The 27184-nt window shown below is 58.7% G+C and overlaps 1 protein-coding gene across 11 annotated transcripts in view; it reads left to right on the forward strand.

The window, feature by feature from the left end:
- Positions 1-27184, forward strand: part of SYT7 (synaptotagmin 7) — a 65652-nt gene that overhangs the window by 11444 nt on the left and 27024 nt on the right. For 7 of the 11 annotated variants that reach the window (XM_051833203.3, XM_051833206.3, XM_070069707.2 and 4 more), the window contains 3 exons: positions 17659-17762; positions 22753-22832; positions 26310-26441. In XM_051833203.3, coding sequence (XP_051689163.3) covers positions 17659-17762; positions 22753-22832; positions 26310-26441 — 316 coding nt within the window. The remainder of the gene's footprint in view (positions 1-17658; positions 17763-22752; positions 22833-26309; positions 26442-27184) is intronic. The other 4 variants (XM_017350573.4, XM_051833204.3, XM_051833207.3 and 1 more) reach the window with 1 other exon arrangement.

Below are 27184 nucleotides of genomic sequence, written 5' to 3' on the forward strand. Positions count from 1 at the left end.
CCCGCTGTAAACAGCAGCTAATGAGTGTATTTGTAGCGAGGTGCACTGAGGTGCGCGGGGAGCCGTGACGGAAAGTGTTGGGGGAGGGCTCCTCCCCCACCCTTGTCCCCAGCCCAGCAGGGCCTGTGCCCTCCAGGGACCATGCCTGCCCCCTGCCACACCCTCCCACCTGCCCCACCTGCCAATCTGGTCGCCTCTGGGGCCCCCGTCTGCTGGGAGCAGAGCCTCACCTGTTTGTATGGAGAGCATGGGTGTGGATGTGGGGATGTTTGTGGGCGCTTTCAAGTGTGCAGACACAAACATTTCCATGATTGTGTGCATCTGTATGTGTGTGTGTGTGTGTGTGTGTGTGTCAGGGTTAAACTGAGCTGGTCTGTGTGTTTGTGACCATGTCTGATTCTGTGCATGTGTGTGCCCCCTCCCCCCACCCTAATCCTAAGAGGACTGCCCTGTCTTCATAGTGGTCCTGAGAGTGACCAAACCGAAGATGCTGCTGGCCTTGCTCCTCAAGTGCCCTTCCTGGAATGCAGGAGGCTGGGGGCTTCCGGGGCTGTGGGAGAGAGAGAAAGGGGGTGACCTCTTCTGCCCATGGGAGGAGACAGCACGGGGAGGTCTGGGCTCCATGGTTGCTGCTTGCATCAGAGAAACGGGAGAACTCAGGGCCTAGGGAGTCCCCAGGACGAGAGAGGACTGGTCCTAGCAGGGTGGAGGTGCGCGTCCCCTGCCCCCAGCCAGGGTCGGTGGTGTGAGGGGCGCCTGTATGAGGCTGTACATGAGGGGAGCGGAGGAGAGAGCTGTGTGGCTAATGTGTCCAATTAAATTACTTCAAACCCTGCCGCGGCAGCTGCTCCCGGCGGGGCTCTGGGTACAAATTGGATCCGTCTCATTACCACGGGGTGGTGTTAGCAGGGCGAGTGGCGGCCAGCACATGGCGGGCCCTCTTCTGCTCTCCCCTGCCTGGGCCTGCGATGGCCCCTCGAGTCTGTGCTCGCTCCAGCACACCTCAGAGCCCCCAGATCCTCCGGGTCCAGGTACCTCCTTGCCATCCTGACCCCCGTGAGCCCTCGCTTTCTCCAGGAACAGAGTGGGTTTGGGCTTTGTAGCGGGTCCAGCTCAAGGAATATCCAGCACACTCCACGCCTTCCCCCTGATAACAGTGACAGCACAATCAGAGCAAGCTCTTACTTTCGGAGCGCTCAGTATGTGCTAAGCGCTTTACCTAAACTGGGGCTGTGGGCTCATACAACTGCCCACTGGAATCCTGGCAGGGACACTGGCTGCTGTGTCCCCAAAGCAGGTTAGGTCCCTGCTCTGGCCTCAGTTTTATTCCTGTTAAATGGGTATGATAACGGCTCTTACCTCCCAAGTGGCTGGAGGATGAGGTGAAATAAGGCAGGAAAAATATTTAACAGACAGCCCAGCACATAGTAAACACTCAGCCAGCGGCAGCTGTTATCAACATTATCCTACCAGATGATTGATGTGTGGGATGAGGGTTCTGGAAGCTCCAAGGAGGATGTCCCTGCTGCCTCCTCAGTGGGAGAGTGGGAGAGGGCTTCCCTGAGGCAGTGTCCAATGGTCACCATCAAATAGCAGAGGTGGTTTAACTGCCCGCTATGTGCCAGCTGCTGTTAGCTCCTCCGTCCTCACAGCCACCCTGGGAAGCGGGAACTTCAATCTGAAGTTGGTCTGGGATTCCAGCCACACGGCTCAGCTTTGGAAGCAGAACGTGGGGTCTTGAAGGAGAATTGGAGTTTTGCCATATGAGTGGCAAGAGGTGAGATGTTCAATGAGGTGGGGGTGGTGCAGGCAGTGAGCCAGAGCATTGAGGGGGTCTTGGCCAGTTGAACATGGCCGAAAGGGACACCCTTGGGTGACAGTAGCAGGAGGTAAGGTTTGGGAAGGTTGGATGGACCAGATTACGAAGGGCCTGGCTTTCTGTTGTAGGAAGACTGGATTCTTCTTGTCTTTCTCCTTCTCTTGTTCTGGTTAAGGTAAGAAGTGGATTTCTAGAAAGGAGTTTAGCACACATGGTAGTGAGAGGGATAGGAGGCTTGGGGGCAGCCAGGTAGATGGGGCAAGAATCTTGGCTGCTAGTGCACCTGTCCCTACCTCTGTCCACCCCCCCCCACTGTCTCCCCTGCACTCACAGCAGGAGCTCTGCAGCATTGGAAGGTTTGTGTTGGATGACAGGCAGGCCAGGGGTAGCCTGGTACAGGAGGATGAGTGAACACTGAGGGAGCTTCCCCCAGGTGCCTGGATTATCCAAGAGAGCCTCCTGGGGAGGGGTGGCGGGTCAAGGCCCAGGGCCCTGAAGACACGGTTAATGTTCCTGGAAAATTTATTCTGTCCCCACCCCCCACCATGGGCATCATGGCCAGGGCCTGGGAGGGCCGCACAGCTCATGTTCCAGCTGCCAGGCCTGAGTTCCAGAGCCCTTCCAGACCAATCTGTCTCTACGGCAGTGAGACAGGCCTGGCACAGAGCCCCATTCACAGCAGGGTCTGGGGACGTCTTCCCGCTTCTCTTGGGGTTGTCCCAGGGCAGACGCCCTCACACTGGGGGCTGGCAGCACACATGCATGTTAGCATTTGGGTCTGGGTGTGCACATGATACGTGTGTGTGTGCCCTGCAGCAGGAACTGGGGGTGGGGGTGGGGGCCTGGGCCATGCTGCCCTCCCAGCTTTGCCGAGTTGTTCTCCTGCGAGGCATTCCAAGGGGCACCAGAGAGCCCCATGCCAGGACGAACGGTGGGTCCGTGGCTCAGAGCTCACAGTAAGAGGGCTCACATGAGCCCAGGCAAGGGGTGTTAGGAGGACTTGAAGTCAGGCAAGGCAGCAAGAGAGACTGTCCCCGCAGACTACCTTGTTCCTAGGGGCATCACTGTAGTTCATCTTCACAGCAGTCCTGCAAGGGAGGTGTCATTGTCACTGCTGTCCAGGTCACTCAGCAGACCAGGGATAAGGTTTCAAATCTGCCTCACTCCAAAGCCTAGGTCTTAACCACTGAACTACACTGCCTGACACCTCCCTTATTCTACTGGGGTCCAAGCCAGCCTGACTCCTAGCCTGTCACTCAGAAAGAAGCATGGGGAGTTGACGCTGGATGTGGAGCTGTACTGGGGGTGTCCCTTAGTGCTTGGGCTGTCCCCTAAAGCCTTCGTCTTCAGGACCCTGAGTAAGCAGTCTCCCTCCCACCCTCTACTCTCTCCCTACGAGCAAGGCAGGGGGATCCTCTCACTCAAGGGGAGGCTCCGAGGAGAAGGGGAGGAGCCCCTCACTCCCCATTTGGCACCTGCCAGCCCTGGCAGAGCTTGATGAATTGTATCTGTGCCCCCCCACCCTCACTCCTCCCTCTCCAGCCTCCGCCTGCTTGGGGAGGTGGGAAGGGAGCGATTTCACAGCCTGTCAGCTGAGGCCTAAAAATACCCGGAACTCTGAGATGCTTGGGCAGGGGGAGGAGAGAGCAGGGACCAGGGATGGGGTGGGGGGGTAGTACAATGACAATTTGGCTATAGGAGCCCTGGTGCCACCATAGTCCACCAATGGGCATAGCCTCTGTCCCCACATTCCCATCTGGCCGCATATCTGGCAATGACAAAGCAGAGGGCTGGGGAGCAGTGGCCCTGGGGTCGTGAGTGCTCAGCTCTGGCACTCAGACCTGAGGGAGGGGTTTATTCCATATGGGAACCAGGGACCCCAGACCCCTTCCGAGCCTCCGGTTGATGCCTCTTTTTCCCTCTCCACCCCCGGGTTGGCTGGCATCTTTAGGCCGTGGGAGCGAGGCTGTGCCTGAGCCTGCTTCCTTCCTGGAGAAGGTGCCTGCTTTTGCTAGAGGAGAGGCGTGAAGAAGGCAGCGGGGACGGGGGTGCAGCAGGTGTGGGATGTGACGTGCCAGCCACCCAGGCACTAGAGAGGAGTGGAGGAGAAGGGGTGTGGTGACCACACCACTGCCACATGGCCACACACAGCAGCATGCCCCACCGGTGCTCAGAGAGGGGATCACATGTGTGGGTGTGCACGGACCTGCTCTTGGTGCTGGGACACCGTGGACATGTGTGGCCCAGCATGGCTATGCCAGGTAGAGACTGGATGAAATGCAGGAATGGGCTGGAAGCAGGCACACTCTGCTTCATGTCGGCATGTGTGTGCTTCCCATGTGGAAACATGATGGCACATATGCCTGGGCAGAGCTCTCTGGGGCACCAAGCAGGGACTGAGAGAGTCCTTAGGAAATAAAGCAGAGTCGCAGCATAGGAGCCGTGGATGGAACATACTGGGATTCAAGTCTCAGGTCTGCCGTGGATCGATTTGCTTCACGACCTTGGGCAACTTGACCTTTGAGTGCTGTACCTCTCATCTGTAAAATGGGGATAGTAACAGCACGGACTTGGAGCTGTTGGAAAGTCTATGAATTAATGTATGTAAACTGCCTAGAGTCGTGCCTGTTGTAGAGTTAGCACCACCCTTTGGTGGTGCAGGGCAGAGCACCAAGGCCCAGAGAGGGAAAAAGACCTGCCCAAAGCTACACAGGAAGTCAGTGGCAGAGACAGAACCAGAACCCAGATGCCAGTGCCTTAAGACAGGCTTGTTCACGTCAAGAATCCCTGAGCACTGCGCCCTTTCAGGCCACGAGAAACTCCTCCAGTCCAGGATTTCCTTCCCGTTGCTGTCTGGGGTCTAGATTCGGCCAGGGCTGGATGGGGATCTGGGGAACTTGGAGACCTAAGTAAGCATCTTCAGATAGTGACATGTTGGAGTGGACCTCAGGGTGATGGCTTCAGAGTGGCTAGCCGCCTGAATTGGGACCACACCCCTGGATAGCTCTGTGGACTTGGACAAGTCCCTCAGCCCTCCCAAGTCCCTGTTCCTTCCTATAATGGAGCAATAGTAATATGTAATTTATAGGACTGTTGTGGGGATCCAATGAGATCCTGCCTGCCGTGCCTTAAGTGGCTGGCACACTGCACCTAGTGAGTGTTCAATAATGTCATTGCAGAGCCCTCCCACCCAGTGCTCTATAAATGGTGACTTCCTTTGCTTCCCTTCCAGCCCCTGGCCACCCTCGCTCCCTTCCGCTTGCCACCTCACACTCCCCAGGGTTTTGATCAGGGACTGACTTGCTGGCAACCAAGACCTATCTTTGTCTCCTGTTCCCCAGGAGGGAACAGGGCCCACTCCTGGTACTTAGCCCTGAGCCCTCTGCATCTGGCTTGTCACCCACTTGCTGTATGACCTTGTCCAGACAATATTTCTTCTCTGGGTCTTCACTGCCCTCTGATCGTGCTGGTCATGCTGCTATGTGATCCCAGAGGGCCCCTGGCCCAGCCCACTAGAAAGGGTGGCAGCTTGGCAGAGAGGGAGGTCAGCCGGCTGCCCCTGGTGAGTGGAGCATCTGGGGCCCGAGCTGGCTGGTGGCCTGCCATCGTGCCTGCCCGCACCTGTGGCTGCGTAGGAGGGTGCGCAGGCCCGGCTGGCTGGGCACTGACATTGGGGGAGGCTCAAGGACAATGACGTAGAGAGAGCCCTTCTTGGGGCTCTGGGAGCTGCCACTCCAAGCCGTTCTCCCCCATTCTCCTCCCCCTTCCCCCTGGGGTTTTCCTTCAGCAATTCCTCCCTGCCTGTCCTTCCTCTCTCCTTCCCCTTCCTTGGAGTCTCCCAGCTCCTCCCACCCCCGCCTCTTTCGCTTCTTCAATCTTGACCATTTTTGGGGGGCACCATCCTCATTCCTGTCCCCCTGCCTGCACAGGGGGAGATCCTCACCCCTTCCTCTGTCTTGCTGGTTCCTGAGCGTCCTCCCTCCTGCCTCCCTGTGTCCCCGTTTCTCCTGACCTTCCTGGCCTCCTTCCACTGCTCCAGAGCCCAGGTCTCCTCTCTCACTTGGCCAGGGCAAGTCCAGGCTCCTCCAGCTTCCTGTCCCCTGGTTCTCCACCACTGCAGCATCCCTCCCTCCCCGGGATCCCCGCCTCCCTTCCTCCCATTCCTTGGTGTTCTTGTTCCTCCACCAGCTCCTTTGCCTTGACAGGGCCCTCGCCCAGGCAGTTTCTGTGGCTGCTGTTGCTTACCCAGTACCTCCACAATCCCCACCCCTGTGAGTTGAGAAAGGGGTCAGCCCTGGGCCCAGGGACTGGCAGCCTTGCCTCCTAATTAGCAAGAGGTAATTGCCTGGAAAAAAAATTCATTTAGAATGAGACTCCGAGACTCCAAGTTAAAGCTGAGCCAGCTGATGGCCCCTGGGGAGCAGAAAGGGGCAACCATCCCAGGTTAGGGCCTCGGAAAGCCCCTCAGGAGATGAAGGCCCCCAGGACTCCCTGCCCGGCCTACCTGCAGGACCCCAGCCTTGAGGGTACGTGCAGAGAGCGCTGGGCTGGGAGTCCCACCGTCTTCACCTCAGTTCTGGCTCCGCTTCTCACTCTGTGGCTCGGAGCAAGCCCCTTACTCCTTTGAGCCTTGGTTTCACTTCCTGTAAAATCCAAGCAGGGCCACCCTGACTGCCAAACTCCCTCACCATCATGAAGGCCAGGCAGGACAGTGGCTGCGAAGGCACTTAGCAGGCTGTAAAGTGCTGCAGAGTGTGAGGTGTTTCTGCCTTCCTCCATGTACCTCTCAGCTGAGACATGAGGATGGTGGAGGCATGGGGCGGTCTTGGAGACACTTAAGGGAGAGTGAGGCCTGAGGAACATGGATGGATGGTGAGGCGGATCTGGCTGAGCCGACAAACGAAAGGCAGGCAGACACAGCCTCCCTGCCAGCCAGCCTCGGCAGCCACCAGCTGCACCTCACCTTTCTGAATCCCACTGGCCTCGTCTGTAGGATACTGGGCACGATGCTTCCTCCTGGAGAGAGGGGAGGGTTGTGACTCTAAATGAGATCATATTTGCAGAGATTTTAGTGCAGTGCTCGGCATATAGTAAGTGCTCAGGGAATGCTCCTAGCTAGGCCTCCTGTAATTAGGGGCTATTATCTTTACTCCCTGCCTGGGCCCAGAGATGCTGTGGTATTGGGTGTTGTCCTCAGGTGGTTTTTATTTGCTTTGAATTTTGTCTTTAGAAGAAAGAGCACTTCAACTCCCAGTGAGGCTAATGTCACACAGTTCCCTGGAAGCACCAAGCAGATCTGCTGTTCAAAGGACCCCCACCTGTAGGGTAGGGGAACAGGAGTGGGTTGCAGCTGTGCCCTCTTCCCCCAGCTCCTGGGGAGGGGCTGTGGGCAGTGTTTTTGTTCAAGTAGCTGTGAATTACAGGGCCTCATATTGCAGATCTCTGGGTTCCTCTTGGGAGCTGGCCCTGCCGTGGGAGGAAAGGTCAGTGTTTGTTTAAACAAACTGACCCCACCCATCTTGGGTTGGAGGGAGCAGGAAGTTTTGCCTGTTTCAAGGCTGGCCAGCTGGGTTGAGTCTGAGCTGTGACCGGGGCAGGGTAGCTCCCCAAGGAGGCCAGGAGGCAGGCAGACAAGCTGGAGCTTGCGGGTGTTGGGCAATGCTGCAAGTTCTGAGCGCCAGATTGCCCCAGGAGCAATGAGGGGGCGGCGGGGGCCCAGACCGTCTGCCGCTCCTTCCCCGCCCTGCCGGGCAACACCACTGGGGACCTTCTGTGCACCTGTTTTGGGTGCAGTGCCCATGCCAGCCACCAGGAGGCAGTGAGGAGGACTCTCCTAGAAGGAATAGGGTGTGCTATTTACATTAACAGAGCAGGGTAGGGCTGCTGCCTGGGATCCTCACAGTCTGAGGACCTAACTCAGGAAAATGGGCTCGAGGTCGGCTGGTCTCTGCTGTGACTTCAGCTAAGAGCTGATCAGGGAGGAACTGGCAAAGAAAAATTAGAGCCACTGTGCTACGGACATGAAAAGCTGAAGTCTCTAGAGGCCTATTCGCCAGTTGCAATGCAAAGGGCGGCCTGGAAGAAGGTGTGGGCTTGGGGCTGAGGTCTGTTTCAGCACCACGGACAGGACAGGCTAGGCAGCGGTGAGATCAGCACCGCGGACAGCACCCAGGGCGTGGCTGGCAGTGTAAATGCTACCAGAGGCGTGACAAAACACTACTTCCGAGAGAGAACGTCAGACGCTCTGTTCCAACAAGGAGGCTTAGGAAGAGTTGAGTGAGTCACCCAAGGTCCCACAGCTAGTGAATGGCAGAGCTGGATTCGCGTCCCCAGTGATCTCTTCTCCATCTATCTCCCACATCCCACAGGATCTCTCTGCTCTGCACTGTCTCTGGTGGCTGCTTCCATTGTGTCGTATCCCCCATAGCCCTAGAGCTAGCAAAGATAGAGTACACTACCCTTCCCCCCAGCAAAAGCCCAAACCAAGGATTTGAATCCCAGGATGAAAATTCCTAGCCCCTGTGGTCTTCATGGCTTCCAAGCCTCAGATGGGAGAGTGTCAGGCAGGACGGGTATCTTGGGCTGCACAGAAACCTATGGTTTGGGGAGGTAGATCTGAGTCATCAGCATGTGGAACTCAAGTTCTCTTCTGAGATCCCCGAGTGAAATATAGCACACCGTTCCAACCCCAGCTTCTTTGCAGCCGTGTATTATTAATAACAATAAGATGCTGATTTAGGCCAGGGCACAACAATGCATTATTCATAGGAGTAGCTAGTGGTCAAGGCCTGCACTTAATCATCACACGTCCCCACTCCTGCCTCTGCTCCCCACTCCTGGGGGAGAGGCCCTCTGTTTGACCTCCCCCTTTCCGGGGCTCCTGCTGCTCTCATGGACGTGATCATTTTCATGGCTGTCCAGGCAGCTCACCGGCTTTGGGATCAAGGTGGGTGGGGGAGGCAGCAGGTCCCTGGACACCCTTCAGCCTAGACTTCCTGCTGTAGCTGACACCTGACCATATCTATGCTGAATAGCTTTGTCCCTGATGAGTTCCAGGTGCAGCGGTTCTCTGGGGTCTGCAGATGGCATGTCTCCCCCTCCTCCTCTTTGGTGACTGAAAACAGAAGCCAGGGACACCAGGCCTCCCTAAGTTAGGAGTTGCGGGCAGTGGGATAGCTGTGGTGAGCAGAGGAGGTCCCCAGGTGTCACCTCCATCCAGTGCAGTCACAGATGTGAGGCCCTTGGCTGATTGTGGAGCACTTTGTAAACTGTTCTGCACTGTGCAAATGTGAGCCGTTATTAGTGAACCCATGGTGTCCGCTGGAGGGAGGGGCAGAGGTCAGGAAGGCGTGGATGAAGCCTTGTAGCTCAACAGGCCTCGCTCCCTGATGAGCAGCTGGAGTGCTTGTGGATCCTGACCTGTCCCCGTCCAATTTCTTGCTGGAACGGCTCCTGGCCCATCCAGATAATCCTTCATTCGCTGTTTACTCTCTTGGCATCTCCTCTGAATTCTAAACCGCCTGCATCCAGCCGGCCTCTGCGGCCCCTGCCAGCATACTCTTCCCTAGCTCACTCACGCATTATCTGTTTTTATTACAGTCAAGGTTGAGGAAGCTCGTGAGTGCTAAGCCCCTATTTTCAGCTACTTGTACCTTTCCAAAACAGTTCCCTTCAGGCCTCCCCTGTCTGCAGCCAGGTGCCTGCCCTGGGGGAGGCCCGAGGGCTTGTGAGCCACTTTCTGAAGGGCACTCAGAGAGAATGGCAGGAGGGCATGGGGAGGGGGAGGGCCAGGGCCCAGCTTTCTTAGGAAGTGAGTGCTGGCCTCTCTCCCCTCCTCTTTCTTTTTTCCTTCTCCCCACCCATCTCATTTTCTTCTTCCTCTTGCAAGGAAAGAGCTGCCCCTGTTCCCAAGGTGGGTGACCTGGAAGGGTGAGCTTTAGAGGGCAGAGAAGAAAGTAAGTCCTGTAAGACCAGGAGCTTTGCCTGGCTGTCTGGGGCTCAGGGTCTAGCTCATTGGTTTTCTGTTCCTTCCTCTCAAGCCCTGCTGGTTTCTGGCTTTCTTGTCTGTGCTTTGTTGTGGGAAAGGAAGGGAGGCAGGATAGGCACCGAAAATCTGGCCCCTTCTCATGCCCAAATCACCGTGGGGCTGATAGGTTCGGGCCCCTTACAGATGCCTTTGCATCCTTCCCCGTTACTGTCTGCTCAGCAGCACGGAAGGGGTGCTTCTAGTGGAAACCTGTGACTCCAGCTTTCACGGTTTCACCCTGAACGTCTTCCGGAAGCCCCCAAAGACTGGAGGTGCGGGAGACGCTGCATACTGCAGAATCAGGCGAGAGGAGGCGGGCTCAGGATGGGAAGGTGCTGGCAGCCCCAACCACCCCCAGAACTTTGCTTTATCACTGGAATAGTGGTTGTACCCTAGGCCGTACCAGAGATAGGGCCCTGGGCAAGATCTTGGGCCACTTCATCTTCTTCCCGCTCCCAGCCAGTTTAGTCCCAGGTACTCAACTCCCAGCCTGATCTGGGACCTTAGGTGGGCTGAGCCTTTACCCGATGCTGTCCTAAAACCAGTGCCTGGGCCAGTGGAGGGGGAAGGAGCCCCAGGAAAGGTGTGGCGGGGGGAGGGGTTTCTGAAGTGCTTGGGGTAACTCTTGGGAAAATGGAAACCCTGTCCCTGGCTACTCTTTTTGTTTGTTTTTAAGATTTATTTATTTATTTGAGAGGCAGAGTTACAGATAGAGGAAGAGACAGAGACAGAGAGAGAGAGATCTTCCAGCTGCTGGTTCAGGCCAATCCTAAGCCAGGAGCCAGGAGCTTCCTATGGGTCTCCCACATGGGTGCAGGGGTCCAAGCACTTGGGCCATCTTCTATTGCTTTCCCAGGCCATAGCAGAGAGCTGGATTGGAAGTGAAGCAGCCAGGACCTGAACCGGCACCCATATGGGATGCTGATGCCGCAGGTGGAGGCTTAGCCCATTATGCCACAGCACCAGCCCCCTGGATGCTCTTTAGTTTCTGTTCCTCTGCTTCTTTCTTCCCTTCCTGCCTACCTGAGTAGCTTGTTTCAAGGCACACACAAGGCGGTAGACACCCCAGGAAGTGTGCATGCACCACCTCCAGGACCTTGGCCGGTGTTAGCCCCATTTCACAGGGGAAGGAAGTGAGGCATGGAGAACTACAGCACCTGAGCCTCCTCTATTGTGGAGGGGACAAAAGCGAGAGCTGTGGATTTTGAGGCCCAAGAGACCTCAGGTGCAACTTGGCTTTCCTTGTTTTCTGCTGTGTGCTCCTGGACAGCTGTTGAACCCTCTGAGCCTGTTTCCTCCTTTGTAATGTGGAGACTAGAGTGTTCCCCTTCAGAGGGGGCTGAGAACTGTGGGCATGGTTCAGTGTAGAACATCTGGAGGGGAGTGCCCAAAAGAGCCTTGGGGACAGGGAGCAGTCTAGAATGGGAGGGCTTGGGGGTGATGGGATAATTCTAGAATGGCGAATTTGAATGTCACCATCTGAGAGTACAGGAGCAAATGGATTCAGGTAGAAAGAGCCCGGATTGTGCATTGACTTCTCTGCACCACGACCTGGGCTGCAGATGGTAGGAGACCCTGGACAATGGGGAGACGGACTGTTACCCCATTGCCCCTGCATGGAGGATGGGTCTACCTCTGTGAAAAATGGGGACTGGACAGAGCAAGATTGGTTCATTCAACTTGGAAAAGGAAAAGGCTGCTGTGAGTGCCTGTCCTTGGGGAGGGCTTCCCAGAGGAGGTGGGCTCCCCTGGGACCTTGAACTATTCCATGCATTTATTGAACAGTTGCTTAGCCAGCCTCTCTTCTGGATTGGACCTTGGGTTGCAGAGATGAGCGATCTGGGGTCCAGCCCTGCAAGTGCCCCCAGCCGGGGGAAGGACATAGGAAGAGCTCGTTTTCAACCCCAAGTGGCACATTGTCATAGTTACTGGGAGGCGGGATGAAGGCCACCTTTGTTTGGGCACCTTAACAACGGAGAGTGGAAGGAAAGGCATTGCAAGCAGAGGGAACAGTGCATGCAAAGCCACCTGCGTTGGAAAGTTGAGTGTGGTTACGCTGTGCCCTGCAGCACAATGCCCTCACACCCCTCATGAGGGTAAGGGACAGGCTCAGGTGCCTCTAGTTCTCCATGCCTCACTTCCTTCCCCTGTGAAATGGGGCTAACACCGGCCAAGGTCCTGGAGGTGGTGCATGCACACTTCCTGGGGTGTCTACCGCCTTGTGTGTACTCCTTTGGCATCAGCCCGTGTCTGATCCTGACAACGCCACAGTAGGGGAGGGCAGACTTCTTGTCACCATCTGGGGCCAGCATGTGTCTTGTCCCGGGGTCCTGGAGCTGGCCAGGGGCAGAGCTGGGGCTTGAACGCAGGTCATCTGCCTTCAGGTCTAGTGCACCCCTACTGCTGTGTCTCTCAGGACAGTCTGAATAGCAGAATGATGGCAAATTCACGGGGCAAGGATTCCAGGAATGCCTCAGACCCCGTGAAGGGCAGAGTGGCTGGGCATCTGCTTGCGGCCATAGCCATGACTGTGTGTGTGTGTGTGCGCGCACACATGGATGAGATGCCATGGCATATGTGTGTGTGTGTGTGTGTGTGCACATGAGCCGTGGTGTCTATGCCTGCGGCTGCTCCTCCTCCAGCCCCCTCCTTGCACGCCCCTGGGAGCTGGTGGGTTTGCCCTCAGAAGCCGTTCCCTCTCCTGCAGCTCCCCAGGGCATCTCTGCAGCCAGCAGCCCGTTTGATTCTGCTCATCCATAAATCATGGCTTGCTGGGGAGATAAGAAGGATTTGGGAGTGAGGGCAGAGCCCTGGCAAGAGACCAGGTAGGGTCCAGAGTTCACACCTGAGGCCCAGCCTGGCTTCCAGCTGTCACCCCACCTCACATCCTCATGGCTCAGCCGCCCTCCCCTGTGCTCACTGAGGCCCTGGGCCATGATCCAGCGCTGGGCCAGGTCCTCGGGCAGGGAGTCAGGGGTACACAGAGTTGAATCAGATGTGACCCCTGACCTCTGCAGCCCCACGGGGAAAACTAGAGCGTCTGGCTCAGTGTTTCACTGAGCACTTGTTGTGGGCCAGCCCCAGATAGCCCTAATGCAGAGTGCGACGTGCCAGTGCTATCATAGTTAGCGCTCACTGCCCGCCTACTTTGTCGGGCACTGTGCTGAGCACATGCAAATGTGCGAATTCCTTTAAGCAGCGTAAGAGTCCTGTGAGATCAGTACTCCTACTAGCCTCCACTCGCAGACGGGGAAACCGAGGCATGCAGAGATCAGGTCGTGTGGTCTCGAAGAAGCTTAGCCAGATTTTTCTTTTTCTTTTTTTTTTTTTTTACAGGCAGAGTGGATAGTGAGAGAGAGAGAGAGAGAGGAAGGTCTTCCTTTTGCCGTTGGTTCACCCTCCAATGGCCACCGCAGCTGGCACGCTGCGGCCGGCGCACCGCGCTGATCCGAAGGCAGGAGCCAGGTGCTTCTCCTGGTCTCCCATGGGGTGCAGGGCCCAAGCACTTGGGCCATCCTCCACTGCACTCCCGGGCCACAGCAGAGAGCTGGCCTGGAAGAGGGGCAACCAGTAAAGAATCCAGCGCCCCGACTGGGACTAGAACCTGGTGTGCCTGCGCCGCTAGGTGGAGGATTAGCCTAGTGAGCCGCGGCAACGGCCCCAACTGGGTCTAGAAATATCAGGAAGTTGTTAGAGTTGGGTGTGGGGGAAGAACAGAAGGGGTCCTGGTGTGTGTGTGCACGTGTGTTCACATGTGTGTGCACACATGTGTGAAAGACAGAGGCTCTTAAAGTCTGTTGAGCAGCATCTCCCTCTCTTCTCCCCAGCTTGTTTGGGAAACAAATGAGATAACATATGCATGCGTTGAACATTCAACAAATATTTACCGAGCAGCTCCAGTGTGTCAGATACTGAGACTGCCATAGAGGGTACTGGAGTGTGCAAAGCAGACATAGCCCCCGTCTTCATGGACCCTGTCATGTGGTACACAGTAGGTGCTTAATAAATGGCAGTTTTGGGGTAGGCATTGTGGACAGTGGGCTAAGCCCTTTTGTGGGATGCTTACATCACATATCTGAGTACTAGGTTGAGGTCTGGATCTTCTGCTTCTGATTCAGCTTCCTGCTTGTGTACCTGGGAGGCAGCAGGTGATGGCCCAAGTGCTTGGGTCCCTGTCACTCATTTGGGAGACCCAGATGGAGCTCCTGGCTCCTGGCTTCGGCCTAGTCTACCCTGGCTGTTGCAGGCATTAGTGGAGTGAACCAGCAGATGGAAGATTGTCAGTCTGTCTGTATGTCTCTCTCTCTCTGTCTCCTCTCTGCCTTTCAAATAAACAAATAAGTAAATCTTTAAAATAAATAAGTAAATGGTAGCTTCATTATTATCCTTATTCCTAGAGACCTGAGATTCATTGTCTGACAAGCATTTGTGTGGCATCTGCTGTATACCAGGCTCTGTCCCCAAGGCAGGGATGCCCTCACGAAGCTGCCACACAGAAGGAAGGACTGCATGGCATCTCGGCCACCCTCGGAGGTGGGCACCTCCAGGGCTGCAGGCTTTTACCCCCAGAGCTCCTGGGGGGAGGGGCACGGCCAGGAGCACAGCTCTGCCCATAGACATGGTTGGATGTGGTTGGATCATTAATCCTGAGCCCCGCCAGCCGACTCGCTCGCCGTGGGCCTGGGCAGAGGAGCAGCAACATGCTGGCGTCCACACCTCCCTCCCAGGATACCCCTGGGGCTGGGCCCAGGAGGCCAGGCTGTGCCCAGCTCCTGGCTCATCCTGTCTCCCGATGTCATCTGTCTGCCCTTGTCTGTGTCTCACCCTCCGGGACCCTTGTCTCCTCTGCCCAAGGGTAGGTTGTGGAACTCAGCCCTGTCAAAAGGCTGACTCGGGCTGCAATGTTTTCCTTCCCCAAATGTTAATGTGCTGACGATAAGGGGACTTGAAGCCATGCATGTCATCTGAGGAAGGGTTGGGAGGACTGGGGCGGCTGTGCCTGGAGAAGACTTGAAGGGGACATGAGAACTGTCGCCAAGGATTTGGAAGCCTGTCATGTGGCAGAGGCAGCTGGCTTGTTCCCTGCAGCTCCGGAGGGCAGGCTTAGGACCACGGGGAGTGTTCTAAGAGACAGATTCAGCTCAGCGCGGGGCACGCAGCCCTGCCTAGCGATGCCGGTCCGAGGAGGACCTTCCTGCTGCAGCCTCAGCTCCCATCACCGACAGGGCTGTCCTGGGGGGTGTGCCCCCGGGGGGCCTGACTCCCTGACTTTGGAGGCTCTTTCAAGCTGGAGACACAGCGGCTGCGTGCTCTGAGGGCGGCTCGCCGTGGCTGGCAGGCAAGAACGCTCTTGCACCCCTTGATGGCAGCATCGCTGGAGGGCACGCAGGCTGAGGACATCTTGTCACTTTCATTCACAACATCAATGCAATTTGCAGCAGCAAGCGTTTGTTTCCCCCTTCCTTCAAGGGCTGTCTGGGGGATGCTGAGGGCCCTGGGAGATCTGGGGGAGGGGTCAGCGGCCAGGAAGGTGGCAGCATCCACCCACGCCACAGGGGCCCCTAGGGTCATGTTCCAGAGGGGCCCAGCTTTCCTTAGCAACACATCCCCTCCTTGAAATGTTTTTTGCAAAATCGCAAGGAAATTATTAGCTGAATTCTACATGTCTCCCCAATCTGAGAAAGACTGCCACTCACACACACACACAGAGCCTTAGAGTACATCCTTTTTTTTTTTTTTTTAAGAAGTTTTTATTTATTTGAAAGAGTTACAGAGAGGCAGCGGCAGAGAGAGAAAGAGATCTTCAATCCACTGGCTCACTCTCCAAATGGCCGCAATGGCCGGAGCTGGGTCCATCTGCAGCCAGGAGCCAGGAGCTTCTTCTGAGTCTCCCACGTGGGTGCAGGGACCCAAGGACTTAGACCATCTTCTGCTGCTTTCTCAGGAGCATTAGCAGAAAGCTGGATCAGAAGTGGAGTGGCCGGGACTTGAACCGGTGCCCATACGGGATGTCGGCACTGAAGACTGTGGCTTTCCCCTTTCCCCTCTACGCCACAGTGCTGGCCCTGTGTGCATCCTTAATAGATGATCCTTGAAGGGTGCTCAACATAAGAATGGATCTCCGTTATTTAAAAGCGAGCTCACCTGAAGTGTGGGTTCATCTGCATGTAGTGCTCCTGACCCTTCCGGTGCAGCGAGGGCACAGAGCTGGGGCAAGCTCAGAGCCCATGCCTGGAAGAAACACCTGCCTGCGCCGTGCGGCCCCGGGGTGTGCCCTGCCCTGACCCCACCTCAGAAGCCTGGATGTTCAAGTCTGAGGCCTCCCATGTGGCCTGAGAACATCGGGGGTGTGGCCCCTACACCTACAGCTTTGCAGAGCTGTGCTCCTCAGCCTGGGGGAGAGAGGGGCAGGATCTTGGGGTCTACACTTTGCTTGTCTGGGTCAGAATCATCGGTGCTGTGGGCCTGAGGCACAGGGGCTCCCTGGGAGCTGAGGCTGTGGACCTGGTACAGGCAGAAGCTTGGCTGGCCTGGCAGGTGGCCAGGTGGGGCCCAGACACCTGGGGGGCTTTTCCCAGACCTAGGGGTTCTAGGAAGCTGGGGAGAGGTGGAGCCCAGTGGGATTCTAGGGGGAAGTATGACCCCTGCCAGGGGCCTCCCCCGAGATCTCCATGGCCAAAACAAGAGAGACTGGAAGAAGAAGCGAAGCAGAAGCTAAAACCACAGGAGCCAGGACCAGACAGACATTGTCAACTTTTAATTACCACGGTCACTGGCACCGGAAAGCCCACACAGGCTGCTCTGTGAACACATGGCGTCTTCTTGACTTGAGGACATCTCCATGCACGTATTTGCACTGCCCTGCTCCCTCCGCTCGCTCCCCAGTGTGACACTTTGTGGCCTGAGCCCTGCCTTCCTCACCTCTGGTTTGGGCTCATGCTTATAACCACCTCCGAGGAAGGCGGGAGAGGAAATGCGTCCGCATTTGCAGAGAAAACCAAGCAGTTCTGTGACTTATCCAAGGCCACACTGTTTGGAGAGGCAGGATTTGAACATGGTTTCCGCTCCTGCAGCCCAGGACCCCTCTGTGCTGGGGACGGAAGCTGCGGGGCAGCCCCTGTGAGCATTTGGGATGGTGCAAACAACCTACATGGGGCTGGTCCCGAGGAGGCAGGAGGCGAGAGGCACGCTCAGGCGCTGAGAGACGGACAGGGCAGGGGTGCTTCCAGCCAAGGAGAGCCGAGTGGAAGGGGGCCACAGTGGGCTGGGTGGTCCCAAAGATTCCCCTCCGACTGCACACGTGGCTGTTGAGCCTTGGTCAAGCACTTAAGCACATGTCCTCAGGGATTGTCAGAACCAAGGCCAACCCTTTACCCAGATTTCAGTGGCCTTGGGGCTCAGAGTGTGGGTGGGGCCGGGGGCAGGGGCAGGGGCGGGGGGCGGTGGATGGAGGTGTGGTGGGCAGGAAGGCTGTGCAGAAGCAGGGGCTGGCTCCTGTGACGGACCCTGGACCCCTGGCTGAGGCACACTTGACCTCTTGCTTGGAGGGTGTCAAGTTTGGAGGATGGCCCGGATCCACAGACTCACACAGAATCCATGCAGGGAGAGACTCAGCAAGATGCCAGCTGACACAGTTCTCCCATTTGACAGATGAGCAAATCGAGGCACAGAGTGGGCAAAGTGGCTTTCCAGTGCTGGGAGTAAAACCTGGATTCAGAGCGGTCCCTGTGGGAGACAGATGGAGGGGGAAGGCAGCTGATCGGGGTGGCCAACCCTGGCCAATGAGGGTCTGACCTGTACGTGTCCTCCCCAGGGGCACCCACCCGCGATGTCCTGCTGGTCTCTGCCATCATCACCGTCAGCCTTAGCGTCACTGTCGTCCTCTGCGGCCTCTGCCACTGGTGTCAGCGCAAACTGGTGAGGCTCTGAGGGCTCCTGAGGGCTCCTGGTGGCTGGGATGGGGGTGGGGCCCTGCCCCTGCTTCCCCCAACAACTGCAGAATCTGGAATTCTCTGGAGTACACCCACCTACCTGCCCAAAGTGTCAGGCACACGCCCCTCGATTCACGTGCACCTTGCGTTTGCCACACGCCTAGGGACAGGCTCGCAGACAAGCTTGGTCTCTCACCCATTTCTTCGCGGCTGGCGACTTCTCCCGCATCGAGAGCCGCAGGCAGACACGTGCAGACTGAGAATCGCTGCCCGGACCCCCCGCGGCGCCGTGCCGGGTCACCTCCGCCTACACCCCCGGGGGGCGTGGCCGGGCCGGGCGTTCTGGCCAATGAGGAGGCGCCGTGCGCCCGCCCCCAGCCGCCGGCACATCCATCCTGGTTCTTGGGGTTTGTACAAGCACAAACGGCATCTTTTCATTTTTAACGAGGGCTGGGGAATTAACGAGCAGGATTAGGCCATCAATAAGTAACGAGGCCGTCACGAGGGACGTTCATCACCCTAGGGCTACGGGAGCGGGAGCGGGAGCGGGGCTGGAGCCGGTCGCCCGCAACCCAACCCGCAGTCCCCAAGGGCGGACTCCTCCCCGTCCTGCCACCTCAGCCCGTGTCCTGCCGCCCAGCCCCGAGGTGCGGTGGGACTTTGGGACTGTAAGGATGTCCGCCGACGTGCTGGACCTTTGCAGGGGTCGGGGAAGAGGGTCCCTGCAGGCACTCCGTGGGGAATGGTGGAAGTGAGGACAGAGTGCAGCACCTGGGCACCCCAATCTTGCCCTGCGCAGCTGCAGAGGGTCTTTAAAGATGAGGGGTGGGGGGCTGTGGCCATGGCACTCAATGCCCCGGGCTGTGGAGCAGACCCCTGGGGGAGGGCTTAGGGTCTGGTGAGGAACCCATGGGGAGGCCTCAAGGACCTTTTAACCCAGTGTGCCTCTTCCCAGAAAGGCAGACACGGGGGACTGCACCTGTCTCTCCCCGGGGGCTTGATCTTCCCCGGCAGGAGCCACGGAGAAGGCCAGCTCTCTCCCCCTGTGTGATTGGGGCCTGCTTCCTGTGTGCGGGTGTGGGGATCCAGGCCGGCTGCCTGTGTTTTTCCTGGGCTCCTGTCTCAGAGTTTCAGAGGAGGTGGTAGAGGGGTCTTGGCCTTGTGCCTTGGGCTGTGGGTGTCCTCCAGGCCGCAGGAATGACTGCACGCATGCGCTGCAGCCCTGTGTGTCTTGTTGCAGGCTGCCTGTCTGTCTGCATTGCCAGGCAGAGGAAGGAGCTTGTCTGGACAGACCCCACTGGTGACTGTGTGTGTGTGTGTGTGTGTGTGTGCGCGTGCGCACGCGCACGCGCACGTCCAGCGAGAGGCACCTTCTAGGATCAGGGAAAGCCGGCTTCCACTCCCACCCCAACTCGCCTCCAGTCAGGGGCCAGGCCTGGGAACAGGAGTTCAAAAAATACAGCTTTTGTAGCTAGTAGGAGCTGTCAGGGCAGGAAGTACTTTGGGCTGCTTAGAGATGCAGAACCAGCCATTTCCCGGGTCCTAGCCCCTCCTGCAACCCGAACTTGGAGCCCTCCCAGGGGACAGACCACAGCCCTTCTCTCTCGACTTGTTTTGGGTAGAGCCATGTTTTTTCCCCAAACCATGCCACAACCAGCCCCTGCCCCTCTGGTCCCAGAAGCCAGAAAGCCGGTCTTCCTTCCTTCCTTTCTTTCAAAGATTTATTTATTTATTTAAAAGGCAGAGTTAGGGAGATTCCATATGCTGGTTCACTCCCCAAATGGCTGCAACAGCCAGGGCTGGACCAGGCCAAAGCCAGGAGCCAGGGGCTTCTTCTGGGTCTCTACGTGGGTGCAGGGGCCCAAGGGTTTGAGCCATCCTCCACTGCTTTCCTAGATGTATTAGCAGGGAGCTGAACTGGAAATGGAGCAGCTCGGACTCAAACCAGTGCCCACAGGGGATGGCAGCTCTGCAGACGGCGGCTTAACCTGCTGCGCCATAGTGCTGGCCCACCAGGGAGTTTTTTGTCCAGGCTGTCTCTTTGCTCTGTGCAAGGGTCTGTAGGATGCCTCCCCTCCCCTGACAGCTGCGGGGCTCTCCCTGCCTGCCTGGCCCTCGGCATCAGTGACGTGATACCCTGACAGCTCAGATCCCATTTCCAAACATTAATAACTTCCTTAATCTTCAGCTGGCTTATGCTAGCTCAGCCTAGCCAAGCCCCTCTCTGATGAGAGGCCTCATGGCTTCTGGACCACCTGGTTTTCCTATTATCTTGGGCAGCCCCATTAATTTCCCTCCCCATCTTTGACCTCCCCAGTCAAGTACTCCTCTGGCCCCAGGCCCCGATAGTACCTCAGTTCCTCCTATGGAGTAACAGTCACAGCCAGCAGAAAGGGTTCTCTGAGCTGCAGAAGCTCCCAGAATGCCCTGGGTAAAGCCAAAATGGTCACCCCAGACCTACCTGGCCTTGGGTTAGGGGCAGCTGACCCACCTTAGAAGAGGACATTGAACTAGACAGATTATCCTGCCAAGGGCAGGAGAGAGGAGAGCATGGGGGTGGCACTGGGGATGCACTCAGAGGACCTTGCCTGAGTTCCCCAGGGCATTGTGGGGGCTGGGCCTTCACCTGATGGTCCTGCCAAAGATGGCTTTGGCATCTCTTTATTTATTTGAAATGTAGAGTTACAGAGAGAGGGGGAGAGACAAAGAGAGCTGTTCCATCTGCTGTTCACTCCCCAAATGGCTACAATGGCTCTGTCTGGTCCAGGCTGAAGCCAGGAGCTGGGCACTCCAGCAGGGTCTCCAGCACAGGGCAGGGGCCCAAGCACTCAGGGCCATCTTGCACTGCTTTCCTAGCTGCATTAGGAGGGAGCCTGATTGGAAACCAAGCAGCCAGGACTGGAATTGGCACTCAGATACGAGATGCCAGCATTGCAGGTGGCATCCTAGCTCACTGCACCACAGTGCTGGCCCCTTGTTTGGGCTTTGATGGGAGGGACCAGTGACAGAGCCATGAGAGGGCAGCTTTTGGGGCTGGCACTGGTGGCATAGTGGGTAAAGTCGCCGCCTGCAGTGTCAGCATCCCACTGGTTCAAGTCCTGGCAGCTCCACTTCCAGTCCAGCTCCCTGCTGTGGCCTGGGAGGGCAGTAGAAGTTGCCCAAATCCTTGGGCCCCTGCACCCATGTGTTAAACCCAGAAGAAGCTCCTGGCTCCTGGCTTCAGATCAGGTCAGCTCTGGCCATTGGGACCAGATGGGGGAGTGAACCAGCGAATGGAAAACATCTCTCTCTCTCTGCCTCTCTGTAACTCTGCCTTCCGAATAAACAAATTTTAAAAAAAAGAGAGGGGGCAGCTTTTGCAAACCCACAGAGTCCTAGCACCTCTGCAGTTTAACTCTTGCAGTTCTGGCTCAGAGCCAACAGCTGGGGACCCAGACCGCAGGGGAGCACCGTAGAAGGGCTGCTTCCAGCAGGTGATGTCTGAGAGCCGCCCGGTGCTGGGCTCCGCACTAGGTGCTAGACAGCGTTCAGCCCTGCTGTGGAGGGGCTGTGATCCAGAGGGTGGGAGCCGAGGACAGTGAGCAGAGAAATCGGGCCTGGGATGAGGACAGCACTCTCCAAGGGGTGCACCTGGTGTCACCAAACCTCTTCAGAAGGGAGGGATGAGGCCAGAGGGGAAGGGACTTGGCCATGGTGCCAGAGGGAGTGTGTATATGGCTGGGGCCAAGGTGCCCAAAGGCAGAGCTCTGGGGAGGAACGAGGACTTTCACCCACTGCCTGCACTTTCCTGGGAGTTCCGCGGCCCAGAAAGGCAGCTCCTGGCTCCCGTGCCGCGCCGAGAATGGGCTGCAGCTGCAGCGCCGACGGGAGTGTGGCTGTGGCGGCTCTTATTTTGCTTTAGGGAGGATGGGATAATTGACTGTTGTGGCTGTGGTGTTGGTGCACATGACGGGTGCCAGGAAAGCATGTGCGTGTGCGGGCGTGCGTGTGCATGCGCGCGCGTGCGCGCGTGTGTGTGTCCACCCAGGCCCCCGCCGGCAGGGGCAGGCCAGTGCCCAGTGGGAGAATGGACTGGGGGGCAGCCCCACCCCTGCACGGCTCCTGTCCCCCCACTGCCCGCAGCAGCTCTGGGCCTGGCCCGGGCCCACGGCCCATGGGTGCGCATGAGGACGCTTGGTGGCAGCCAGGAATGTTAATGGGGCCGGGCTCTGCATGAGCTAAATTTAGAAACCCAAACCGAGAAGGTGAATGGTGCTCACCTTCCCGGCAGCAGGCCCAGTTTGCCACTGCAGCCGTAGCCCCTCCTCTACTGGGAGGACCTGGCGTGCCTGCTGCCCTTGCCCCCCGCCATGCTGCCTTCCCCGTCCCCCCGCTAGTGTGCAGAGCTCTGGGCACTGTCCAAGGACCCAGGCTGCCCACTCTTCACCCACCCCTTCTTAAAAAGGCCCTGCCCCAGCCTCACAGCCTCAGGGTGCAGGGACCCCCAGGGGAGCCCCCAGGTAGTGGCCACCACAGCCTTAGGTAGGACTGGCATGTGGCCTTCTCCCTACCCCCTGCGCTCACGTCACTGGCCGCTGCCAACCTTGCCCTGCAGGATGCCACCCCCACCATCTGGGGGCGGTGACGTGGACAGTGTGACGTGGCCAGGCGCCTGAGAGCCGTCTGTCCGTGGCAGAGGGAACTGTGTTTCTGGGAGTCAGGCCAGAGCCCCAGGATACAGGCAGACAGGAGGGGCCTGACCCTTGGGGGTCAGGCGTGAGGTGCAGGCAGAGGGGGATGGGACAGGATCTGCCAACCAGGGGGCAGGTGTTGGTGGGGCTGGCACCCCCCGCACTGGTGACACCTCCTGCGTGGGCTTGGACCTGGAGGCCAAGGCCAGACTCCAGCCATCCCCCTTGACTCCTGGGGTCCCTGCTCAGGGCAGTGAGGAGGGTATAGCCCTGGCCCCTAGGAGTGACCTGGCGCTATCTCCACAGGGCAAACGCTACAAGAATTCCTTGGAGACCGTGGGCACGCCAGACTCGGGGCGTGGACGCAGTGAGAAGAAAGCCATCAAGTAGGTGCCAGGCTGATGATTTGGGGTGGGGGCACTCAAGCCGCCTAGGTGGGAGGAGCCGCCCCTGCCCCTACAGACCTGCTGTCTCCCCCACTCCCTGGGTCCCCCCAGTATACCCCAGCACCTCAGGGTATTCCCAGGGTCTCCTCTTTTCTGCCTATACCCCCTAGGCCTGCACAGTGTTTCTGACCCCTATCACTTCTGGCTGCTCTCACCCAGCACAGTCTGTGCCCCACTCCACCCTGGATGCCGGCCCTGCGTGAGGCCCTCATCACACACTGTCCCACAGCCCCTCCCCAGCCCCTCTGGGCTCCTGTTCCTGGGCTGAGAGGCCCTGTCGGTATGCTCAGGCTATTTGCTCCAATCCCACCGGGGCTCTGAGGGTGGCCTAGAAGGGCTGCAGCCAAGCCCAGGGCCCCGAGCCGTGCTGGTGCTGGTCCTGCGGCCTCTGCTCTTTTCCACGTTGGGCGGAGAGCTCTTCTGTGGGCGGGCCGGCCTTCCCCCTGCAGACTGCCCGTGGCTGGCCCATTGCTGAGGGTCACTGCGAGACAGGAGAGAGGTCACTGCCCACCTGGCTGGGGACTCAGGGACATAGGCTCTGGGAATGGAGGCTCCCGCTGGAGGGCCACTGGCCCTGGCCCCTTCCTCTCTGTGGGGCCGAGGGAGGGATGGGCAGCCCTCCATCTAGCCAAGCCCCCTAAGCCCTCGCTTCTCCCCCGTCCCACTGCCTCCTCCCCCCGCCCTTCCCCTGTGCAGCTTCTTCCTCCCCTTTCCTCTCTTCCCACCTCCGTTCTCCCCCTCCCCATTCCCCCTGCTTCTCCACTGCCCCCCTCCTCTTTGCTCATCTATTGCTCTGACCCCATTTGGGGCCTTCTCAGAAGCCTCGACTGTGTGTCTGGCGTAGGGGGGGTAAGTGGGAGGGTGGGCCAGGCTGAGGCTGGGGGTGGGAAGACGGCTCGGGAGGAGGCCTTTGAAGCTGGGTTTGGTTGCACACTCTCCGGTCTTCAAAGCCAGGAGCTGGCAGGTCTCAGGGCTGCTGCAGAGGCGGCAGGGACCACGTGGTAGCAGCCCGGCACCCGTGCTCTCTCCAGGCTGGCCGTTTGCAGGGGCCCGTCTCTGCCAGGTGACCAAGACCTTCCTGGATAGGGGTGCCTGTGGCAGGGCCAGGAGTCCTAGAAAGGGCCCACAAGAGGAGACAGGATTCCCGGCAAGGGGGAGGGAGGGCAGCAGGGCAAGCCGCGGGCTCTGCCAGGCTGGGACCAGTGCCCGTGAGGGCTCTCTAAGACAAAGAGGGTGGCAGCAACCATCCAGCCTGCCTCTCTGTGACTCTGCGGCCCGGCCATCCACAACCCTAGCCTGCCCCTGCCTGCTGGGCTGTCAGACCCTGTGCTCCAGGGGAAGCAAGTCGTCTCTGGTACGTGGCCTTAGCCCCTGGCCCGGGAAGAGCAGAAAGAGCCCCAGCCAGTGGCCAATGGGATGGCAGGAAGCAGCCTGCCCACTGTACAACTCCTTACGGCCCAGAGCCCCTTCCAAATGGGAGCCCCTCATCAGGGGTTCTGGGAAGCTGCCTTCTTCCCAGACTGTGGGGCCCCATAGATGGCTATTAGTTTATTCTCTGAGCCAAGGGTGCCATGGCTGGGGAATGCCACCTGCTGTCTCCCCTCTTGGCCTCACGGATACTCATTAAAGCTCTGAGAACGCCTGCCCTGCAGGAACCCGTGTTCCCCAGACTTCCTTCATTACAGATTCTCTTTTCCAGCCCCGAGTAGAAACCTGCGGGACCCAGGGCGGGACACCAGCCTGGCAGGGTAACTCCGGTGGACCCTTGTTCTCTGGGACCTGGGGTTGGAGAGCCCTCAAGTTTGGAGACCGGGAGGGAGCCAAGGAAGGGAGGCCTTCCACCTGCTGTGTCTCTGCTACACCCGACGCACCTGCGGGAGGCCTGCCTGCCTCCCCTACGCACACTGCCCCCCTGAGCTGGCTCAGGGCCTCGGCTTTAATTCTTGCGCACCGAGCCGCTTGGGAGGCGTTTCCAAGGTGCGCCGCGGACAGACCCTGTCTACACGCAGGAGGGAAGGCCCGAGGCCACACTCTCCTCCAGGCCTGTCGTTCTCCCCTTTGGTCCTGGTTTCTGAGTCTGAGAACCGAGGCGAAGCTCGGGCTTTCTGGGGGAGAAAAGCAAGTCCTCCAAGAGCGCGTTTGGTTCTCGGAGCCTTGCTCCTTCGCCAACGGTGCGTGTACCTCGGCCGGCGGCAGAGCCCGCTCCAGAGTTGCTCCTTCCCCGGCAGCATGCCTATGGCCCATTCCCTTCTGGAATGCTCCTGGGCCTGGGAGCTGCCTCCTTGTGTTCCCAACCCTGCTCCCTGGGCCCCTCCCGAGGTTTCCAAGTCCAGCCCCCTGTCTGTCCTCAAGCTCTGTCACTCGCCCCACATGGAGGTCTCCACATTCTCTGCTCCCTCGGTGTGACATGTCACTGAGCAGAAGGGGTAGGGGGACTGGGGTGAGGGTCCGGGCCAAGGGCACGTGGAGGGACTGCCCCACGTGGCAGGCCAGGTGCACACCAAAGCCCATTATCGTCCCCCCCAGGGAAGGGCAGGCTGGACAAAGGATTCAAAGGGTTCCCCCGGTGCCTTGATGTCCCAGCAGGGTCAGAGGCCTTGGGCACTTCCTGCTTCTGGGGGGCTGGCTCAGTTCCCACATTTGCACTGTGTACAGTGTCTCCCACTCCAAGGAGATCCCCCAGCCCCAGGTATGACTTGGCTTCTCCAGGGCGGGAGAAAGGGCAGAGGAGGCCCCGGGGTGGCGGGGGAGGGGGCACCTCAGGCCAACTGGAGGAGGAGGAAGATGGGAAGGGAGGCGGGGCTACCCAAGAGGTGGCTCAGTGGGGGGAAAATTGGAAAAGGTGGACTCTTGGGTTTCCAGAACCAGGGCCTGTGCCCCACCCTGAGAGCCGGCGGCCTAAGTACATCCAGCATTCTTCTTCCCAGGCAGGCAGACTGAGGCCGGCGGAGGTCGGGCCCAGCGGGTTGGCATAGGGTCTGAAGCCCCTTTCTGCTCCTCCCGTCCAGAAACCTCCTCCTACCCCCCCACCCCTCCCCGCCCCAAGCCTGGGCCCCAGCCTCTCCTCCCTCTGGCCCTTCCTCCTCGCTCATCGTCTCTCTCTCTCCCACCAGCTTCCCAGGTGCGAGGCTCCGGTCTGCCCGCAGCTCTGCTGCTTCCTGCCAGGCTCTCCCTGGCCCTCAGCAGCGTGTGCGTGTGAGTGCGTCCGTGTGCACGTGCGTGTGTGTGTGTACGTGTGCCAGGCACAGGCTGCCGTGCCCGCCTGCCTTTCTTCCTCCTGCAGGAACGGACCCTGGAAGCCCCCCGCTCTGTGTGCCCGGCCCTGGGGTCTCAGGTCCCTTCTGCCCCGGCAGGACTAGCTGTTCTTGTTTCTTCTTGTATCTCCCTGTTTTCTCCCCTCTCTCTCTGCCCCTCCAGCGATCTAGACAGAGACTTTTGGAATAACAATGAGAGCACAGTGCAGCAGAAATGGAGCTCCTACCCTCCCAAGGAGTTTATTCTAAACATTTCACCCTACGCCCCTTATGGCGACCCACGACTGTCCCTCAAGTGAGTGACTTTACCTGATTTGATCATATGTACCCAGTCTCCTCCGCGCACGTCCTCCTATCCCCCACCCCCCACTTCCTCTCTGCCTCCTGCTCCTCTCCCCCCACCAGCCTCCCACCCCATGGGCAGGCTGACCATGGAGACGAGCAACCCCTCCTGCCCCCGTCGCCTGCCTGCCCCTCTCCTGCCCCCGCCCCCAGGGCCAGCCTCGCAGCCACGAAGGAGAGCCCCCCCTCGGCAGCCACGCCTGGCCCCCACCCCACCCCCAAGCTGGTCCCGGCCCCCCCCACCTACCCTCCGCGCAGTCAGGATGGGGTTGCCCGTTTTGGTCCCTCCCTCTCGGTCGTGGCTGCTTCTTCCTCCCTGCTGTGTGCTGCTGCCGTGGCTGCTCGGTGGTCGGTGGTCGGTGGTCCGTGGCGGTGGTGGCGGTGATGGTGGTGGTGGTGGTGGTGATGAACTCTGACTAACACGGCTTTCTCTTTCTCCCTGCCTTGGGGCCTCCTGGCCTGGACAGCCCGCTCTTCCTCCGTCGTTAACCCTTCGTTGTCCTGTGGGATAGACTTGGAGGTGGCTACCCTCCCCCCACCCCCGCCGCCCCTGCCCCAGGCGGTGGGGAGGGGTCCCCCCTCCGTTGTCGTGGTGCGTTGTTCTCCGACCCCCAGCCCGCCCGGTGCCCCTCTCTCCTCTCTGCAGGCTCCGCTGTTAATTTGCAGTGCTGATATCTCTCTCTCTCTCTCTCTCTG

This window comes from Oryctolagus cuniculus, chromosome 1 (genome assembly GCF_051225735.1).
Source record: "Oryctolagus cuniculus isolate XC-2025 breed Fujian yellow rabbit chromosome 1, ASM5122573v1, whole genome shotgun sequence".
Taxonomy (NCBI): domain Eukaryota; kingdom Metazoa; phylum Chordata; class Mammalia; order Lagomorpha; family Leporidae; genus Oryctolagus; species Oryctolagus cuniculus.